This window comes from Staurois parvus, unplaced genomic scaffold (assembly GCF_062004578.1).
Source record: "Staurois parvus isolate SC_StPar_1 unplaced genomic scaffold, SC_StPar_1.0 ptg000261l, whole genome shotgun sequence".
NCBI classification, from domain to species: domain Eukaryota; kingdom Metazoa; phylum Chordata; class Amphibia; order Anura; family Ranidae; genus Staurois; species Staurois parvus.
The window spans coordinates 4,637,755-4,645,295 of record NW_028318057.1 but is presented as its reverse complement, the minus strand read 5'-3'; the positions used below and the strand labels follow the sequence as shown (position 1 = coordinate 4,645,295).

At 41.4% G+C, this 7,541-nt stretch overlaps 1 protein-coding gene across 4 annotated transcripts in view; it reads right to left on the bottom strand.

Moving 5' to 3' along the window:
• Positions 1 to 299: 299 nt before the first annotated feature.
• Positions 300 to 7,541, bottom strand: part of AMPD2 (adenosine monophosphate deaminase 2) — a 154,829-nt gene continuing 147,587 nt past the window's right edge. For all 4 annotated transcript variants that reach the window (XM_089681190.1, XM_089681193.1, XM_089681192.1 and 1 more), the window contains one exon: positions 300 to 6,338. In XM_089681190.1, coding sequence (XP_089537316.1) covers positions 6,087 to 6,338 — 252 coding nt within the window. In that variant the 3' untranslated portion in view covers positions 300 to 6,086. The remainder of the gene's footprint in view (positions 6,339 to 7,541) is intronic.

Genomic DNA, 7,541 nt, shown 5'->3' with positions numbered 1-7,541 from the left:
GCAGCATAAGCAAGTAAGAGCAACATTGCTCAGTGCCTATGCATGTACTTTAAGTTAACCTGAGTACCACTTTATTTTAATATGGATACTATACTAAAAGCTCCAAGAAATAAAAATGAAGGTGTTACTTATTTAAGCCAATCACATTTCATCTGTTTTTTAACACAGTTAACCTCAATTATTTAGACAGTTTGTAAAGAAAACATGCTTAGTAACAATAAGCCTGATGCAAACAAACAGGATATGTGTTTAGCAAAGCAAGCATTATCCATGCACTGCAAAGAACATCTGAGCACCTCTTGGTATGTATAAACAGTGTTCTTTAGTGTCAAAAACTACTTACATGCTGCAATATATTTTATGTGAAAATGGCAGAATGGACATACATAAAAATCATACAACAAACTACTGTGTATATTATTCTTATTTCCCTCAGGTGGTAAACCCTTTCAATGTTAGAGATGTTGCAGAACAGGTGTATATGAAGGTCTGCTTAATCTTGCCTTGCCTAGATAAGGTAAAGCTCTATGCATCTCCTAGATACGTTTTATTATCTGCAAAACAGCAGTTATTAAATTATATGATATGAAATGTTTGTATAATGTACCACTTGGTAACGCTACAGGTCTGTCAGAATAAATTACGTACATTTATCACACAAAAAAAAAAAGAACAAAAAAGCTGTACATTTCATCATTAAAAAGTAGTTCTTGAGTTGAAATCAAGTGACTATGCCTAGGATGAGATGTCCTCAGTCTGCTGCAAGTTAGGGAAAACAGAGCAGGAGGCTGATCTGTGTCAGACATTTGTGATCACAGCCAGGAACAGCACAGGCACAAAGATTTACATGACTGTGTTATCTCATACCAGGAAGTAGATGCTGGCCCTGGATAATTCTACTTAACACTTGTTTATTGTGTCAATATCCAGACTTCCTTAAAAAAATAACCTCTATTATGTATACCTTAAAATATCTCTCATATCAGACACTTATACATTTGGCCTTTTGATAGCCAACCTATATTCCAAACTTGCACTTTTGGGACTACTATCACAGAAATACTGATCTCACTTCTGTAAGGAAGGATGTTGGAATCTCTATCGGTAGAGTCTGGAGGAGGTGCAGGATATTCATTTTTAGAATTTTACATCCGCCAACCAGGAGAAAGTTAAGTTCCCATTATTTGAAGTTCATGCATGAGATTGGGTAATGAATTGGCAGGGCCTTCTAACTGGACCCCCTGAATTTCAAGGGTTAGCAATAATTTTACACTGGAGGGGTTTAAAGATAAGAATGAAAGCCATTTCTGTAACTGGTAGGTTACATAAGGCTTCATAAAAGTGTTTGAATTCATTGGAAATGTCTTTAGGCATGTGAAATCTCCATTTTCCATGTCTATATGGGGTATATAGGTACGTCTTTGTTGTTTGCGCAAGGTGTTGGCTAGAATGTTCTTACTCGTAGATGGTGTGTCGATTTTATTAAAGTTGTTTTCTCTTTCCTGAGGCAGATTTATTTAAGGAAGTCTCTAGCCTAAATGAGTTTGACCTTGTTTATGTGCAAATTCCAATATTTTTTAGATTGTTTCTGTGGCTCATTTTTACTTTCTTAATCCTAGAACCGTTTTATTAAGATACTCTGTACAATTGTTTTTTGAGTAGCCCAAAAGACAATAGGGTCAGTATCAGGTCTAGAGTTGATGTCAAAGTACAGTTCAAGTCCTCTAAGAACTTGAACTCTGACGATCGACTAGTCTTTTGTTAAGAAACTAGTTTTTCCCACCAGCAGGTAAAAATGAGGCAAGGTCTCTGTATTTTAGAAAGAGAAATACCAATTTGTGTGTACATTTTATGAATGTGGGAGTAGAAAGTATAGTTCCTAGTTGAGACCTGTTGCATTCTCCTTACATCACAAGGTTGATGTGGCTGGAGAAGACATTTCATTTTGTGTAACTTGGAATGGGAGAGAGTCGAGGAGCGATGGGATGTGTCAACCTGGGACCAGGAAAAATGCACCCAGAAGAAGGGGAAATAAAAGAAGGGAGGTCTAAAGTTGGAACTAAACCGAGGAAGGGTTAGGACAGGGGGGTTACCCTCTAGAAAGAAATGCTTTACTGCTCCCTTTAGTCCTTGATGAGAGGGTAGAGAATGGCCTAAGTGGTGGAAGTAGCGTGTGCGTGGTTGAGCATAAGGCTCTCTACCAAACTGCAGCAAAGTATAACAACATAATTATTATGGAGTTGGATACCAGACTGAGAAGTCTAGTTTAGTATGGTCTAACCCTGGAGAGAGGTAGAGTACTACAACTACTGGCAGAATGTTGAGCAAAAGAGGCAGGTCTGTTAATACCAGGTCTGCTGGAGGAGAGATCTTGTCCAGTAATTCTGTAGAAAGGGGAGAAGTCCATGGTGCAGGAGTGCAAGGCCTGTAGGACCAGTCCCAATAGCTCAAGAGATAGGCAACTTATGCCTACAGTTCTGTACATGTACATGAAAAGCATCATTTAGGAGGAAGAAGGCACATGAGTGAGAAATAAACCAGGGCAGTTGCAAGTAGATGTACATCATATGGTTGCAGGAGTGTCCAGGGATTCAAAATGAGGCCATTGAGTGTCTTTATTGGGAAGAAGGGAGCCAAAGAAGCCAAACTGACAGGTTGTTCAGTCCACTGGGGATAGGCTCTTCATAGGTTCCACATAATCCCATAGTATTCAACAGTAATGGCCTGTGTAGGTGAAAAGGTTAGTAGGCAGAGAAAGGGTCCACTCTGATCAAGACAAGTTTTAATCCTCAGAAGTTTTGGGTCCCGGACAGGTATTTTCCCATCTGGGAAAATAGCACTGGGATCTATGGTGGCATTGAGGTCTGCAGGTTGAGAAAGTTGGTCCAGGGGATCTGAGGGTATCTCAAGCGAGTTTGGAACAGAGAGTTCTCTGGTGTCTGGAAAGTGGAATAGGTTGGGTGCTGTGCAAGAAGAAATTCTGGCCATCTTTCTTTGCAGTAAGGTGAAAAGACTGACTGCATTTGTAGGCTGTCTCAGTGGAATTAATGTGGTCCAGTAGAAGTCATAGGTTCCTCCTTTCTGCAGGATACATTTAGAAAGATCAGGCAACACTTGAATGCTAGCTCTGTCTAAGTTGTATTGGCCTTTGAAAAGGGCCTTGCATAGAACATCCTCCTTTATAGTGAAGCAGTGGACCCTGCACAGGCTATATCTAAGAAAGTTCTGCAGTAGTTCATGGGTATTGGCAGGAGCATGTTTCGTTAGCCTTGATAGCAGCTTTGAGGTCAGAACCATTTGTGGCTTCAGGGAAACCCCTTATCCTTACTTTATTGCAGTGACCCCTATTTTCGCCATCTTGACTGCATAGATGCAGGGATTGCAGATGGTGGGTGTAAGATTCACATGCAGTCTCCAGGGACTTGATACATTCCTTTAGGGCTGAAAAGGTCTTTTCTAATGCAGTGACCTGTTTATATGGTGGACATCCTAGTGGAGCTCCTCCACCTCATTCTTCAACATAGATATGCAAAGCCAAAGCCTCTAGGTCCACCTTACTTTCCAGGGAAACAAGATTCCCACCCGCTTGACAATTCTACCCACAGCTCTCATTGAGTAGTAATAAGGAGAAGAAGGTGATCCCCTGTAGCAGATATGCCCGCTTGTGCAGAGTGACTATTCTGTGTGGCGTGCAAGCATGTCAGGTAGACACCATCTCTGATGTGGTTGAAAGCCCGAATTTGGAAATAAAGGGACTGAAATAGCACTAACCTTACTGTAACTTTATCTTCCCTGGTACTGGATCATGCTTGGAAGTACTTTGGTGGGGGCATATTGTGAGTACCAAGCTGGTTAAAGTATTTTTTCAGCTTTCAGAACACAGAGCTTGCTGTCTCAGCATCTGCGCACTTCCATTGCTGGCCACGCTCTTCACCATTCCAGTATTATTTCCACTAGTGTATCTCTCCCATTATGTGAATTACAAAATGAAATACCTGTTAAATAAAAGGAGTGGCTAGCATGAATTTACTATTAAAGAAAGATATATAAATGGGGTGATGGGGTGAGACTAGGCGGCTATTTTCTTTGCCACTGCTCACTATGGTGTGCACAGATATCCTGCTCACTGTTCATGTTGATTAACATTTTCACTCCTGATGAAGCCACTGAATATGGCAAAACCTTGAGTTATGGGGATATGATTTTGTGTACATTTTAGTATGGGAAGCATTCTTGATTTGAATAGAAAGTGACATTTTAAAATATTATGCAGATGTAAAAACGAGAAATGAGTCAAGAACAATAGAAATTTTAAAACGCTGTCTTAATGAAGACAGTCAGAAATTAATACTAAGAAGATCTAAGAAATATTATGAAGCAAATTATCTACTCAACTGATATTGTCTGTCTCCTCAGTGTTATAGGGGAACACGTTACATTACCATTTAGTCCCAAAAAAGGTTCCTGGCACAGGTTGGCTATCAGAACAAATGATCATATGAAATAAGAGAGGTTATGTTTATACAATTTTAATTCTACCATAAGGATAAATAATAGCAGTTAGGAAATGAGCCTGGATTATATCTGAATCAAGGTGCTGCTTTTCTCCTGAAGGGAAAAACAGATAAAGGCATAATCCCAGAAGTATTATAAGAGGTAAAAAATACCTGTGCTACACTAAGGGCCCAGTCAAACCAAATGCACACATTTTCATGCGATAGTGTGCATGGTCTTAAGCAGCCTACTCATAATAAATGGACAATCAATGCTCAGAATTAGTCAGTCCTCTGCAGTTTCTGTGTGTGCTGTGTACTATAACACAGGTACAGTATGTTGCAACGCACAGTATATGTGCATCAGGGTGCAATTAAAGCTGAACTCCAGGGACGATCTATTCTGCATGCTTACATTGGACCTGCTTGGCACAATAAGTATGCCTATCTGTGGAACCTGTAAATCACTGTAGTAGCCTGAGCTTCTGGGTGCTATGCCAAGCAGTTGCCTATCTTTATAGTAACCACAGGGTGTCATTCGCTCAGTACAACCACCATTCAGAAAAAAAATAAGCATAATGCGCTCTCTAATTGGACAAGGTGAAGATTGTGGCGTCAATACCTCTTCACTCCACCTTGTCGAATCAGAGAACATTTTGCATTCATTAAGAAAAATTAAAAGCGTCCTCTGAATAGCGCCACACTAAGTGAGTGATCCCCTGTGGCTATTATAAAAAACGGCATCAAATGGGCAAAGGACCGTGGTCTTCACTGTAGTAGCTCAGGCTTTTAAAGGGATTTACAGCTTTCACAGAAGCTGATCACATATGCATATTCACATTGAACCAATCTGGCCCAATGTAAGTATGCAAAGTAGGTCATGCCTCAAGTTCAGCTTTAACTTTGCATTACAACACAAAACTACAGTGCCACTACCATATGTTGAGTTAACGCATGTTATAACATGGGTCATGGTTCACATTACAGTGTGAATGAGTCCTTACACAATATTTATAATGCATGCATTAGTAGGATAAACTAAATCTAATGCCAGGCCCTACTTTAAGATCCTTCCTACGCTATTGTTTCAATTATTACATAGGCTTTTCCTTAGCCCAGGTTGTCACATTTATTTTCTTTTTTAATTTTAAATAAAGGCTGATTTTACCTATGTTTTGCACTTACTATTTCCTACCATTATGAAATCAGTCATTCTGGTCCTTAGCATCTACAATTGTTAAACCATGCTCCCATTTTAAAATTGTTTTCTGAACAATATTAACAATTTCTTCTTTTTAGCTAGCCTTATTTTTTTTTGTGAGTGTGTGTTTCTCAGTATTGTATACCCCATGTCTTTGCACTGTTTTTTGGTATAACTTTCTTTCTTGTATCATTTCTTTTCTCATATCTTCCTTCATACTCAGAGCGTCATTTGCTCCTCTACTACACTTCTCATTCACTTGGTCTCCTCTCTTCCCTTAATTATCTTTATTATCAATGCTTCATTTGTTCAAATGATGAACCCCTTGCATGCGGTCATCCACATCCCGGGCTTCTCCCCTCCCCCCTTTAGAGTTATTGGTTCATTCAGGGTTAATTCTTCTCTTCTCCCATACTACAGACATCTCCTTTGGTGTTACTTTCTAGTCCGGCTCCCATACACAGCATTTCTTCTGGAATAGTCTCCAGTTCCTCACTCTGCAGAGCCTGCGTAATTAGTGCAAGTTCTTCACAAAGAGTCTCGTAGCGATATCCAACTCGAATATCAGGTACGTTGGTTCTTCTGATATCATTCCCCTCTGGACCTTCACGAACATAATTGGGGCCCAGCCAGTAACTTTTGACCTGTCACATAAAAAAGGTTCAAATAAACAGAAGTCCTTCACAGTAAATGACATGCTAAGAATTCACACAAAACCGACATTATGTTTGGGTGCATGCTGAATAGCAGAATTAGCCACTAGGTTCTCATATATCTAAGGGATTCTGAAGATGAGATCCCAAGTTTTGCCACTGCAGTTATGAATAACTATTACTCAACTTACATGTTTTCTGGAGAATGTAAAAAAGATATAAAACTTCCCTTACTGCAGATGGACAAATATGATTTAAAATCAGAGGGCTACAATTTTGAGTAGTAATCACCAACAGATGTACTGTAAGATATCAGTGCATCCACAACTGAAATACTATATTCAGTTGGCTGACCTTTTAATCTGATGCTAAAAATTCATGTTACAAGTTCATTGGCGATGTGTAAAGTGGAATATCTAGAACAGGGGGGGCAACTGTGGCCCTCCAGTTGTTGGTGAACTACAAGCCCCATCATGCCTCTGCCTTTGGGAGTCATGCTTGTAACTGTCAGTTTTGCAATGCCTCATGGGACTTGTAGTTCTACAACAGCTGGAGGGCCACAGTTGCCCACCCCTGATCTAGAACAAGACTGAGTTGTAGATTACTTACAGAAGCTTACTGTTTAACGTTTGCAGATGGAGGGCTACAGTTTGGCTATAACTAGTTATAGATGGCCTGTTGGCAAGCACTACTCTGTATATCAGTGGTCACTAAATGGTCGACCGCGGTCCAGAACCGAACCGAGGGACAGTCCCGTCCGGACCACAGCCACACCACCATCACCACCGGATGCCCTCCCTCGGGCCCCCCCGCCCAGCCACTGACACCATCCCCACAGCGGGCGGGGTGTGAGGAGCTGCAGATCAGGACTGAGGGGCAGGAGCTGCCCAAGTCACCATGTCAACAAAGGGGACTCCCGCCCCCCGCCTCGAGCCACAGAGAGCGGAAGTCCCCACACACCAACAAGCCAGGCAATCACCACCTCCCGCCCCCCAGTTCCGACCCGCAGTCCCCCACACACCGGCGGAAGAGGACACCCAACAGCAGCAGCGGCACGGCCTTGGTCTGGACAGGACTGTCCCTCAGTGGGCAGGGTGTGAGAAGCTGAATATCGGGACCGAGGGGCAGGAGCCGGCAACCACCCAGCCAGTCAACAATGAGACCTCTGTTCTCTGCAGCTCGATACAGAAAGCA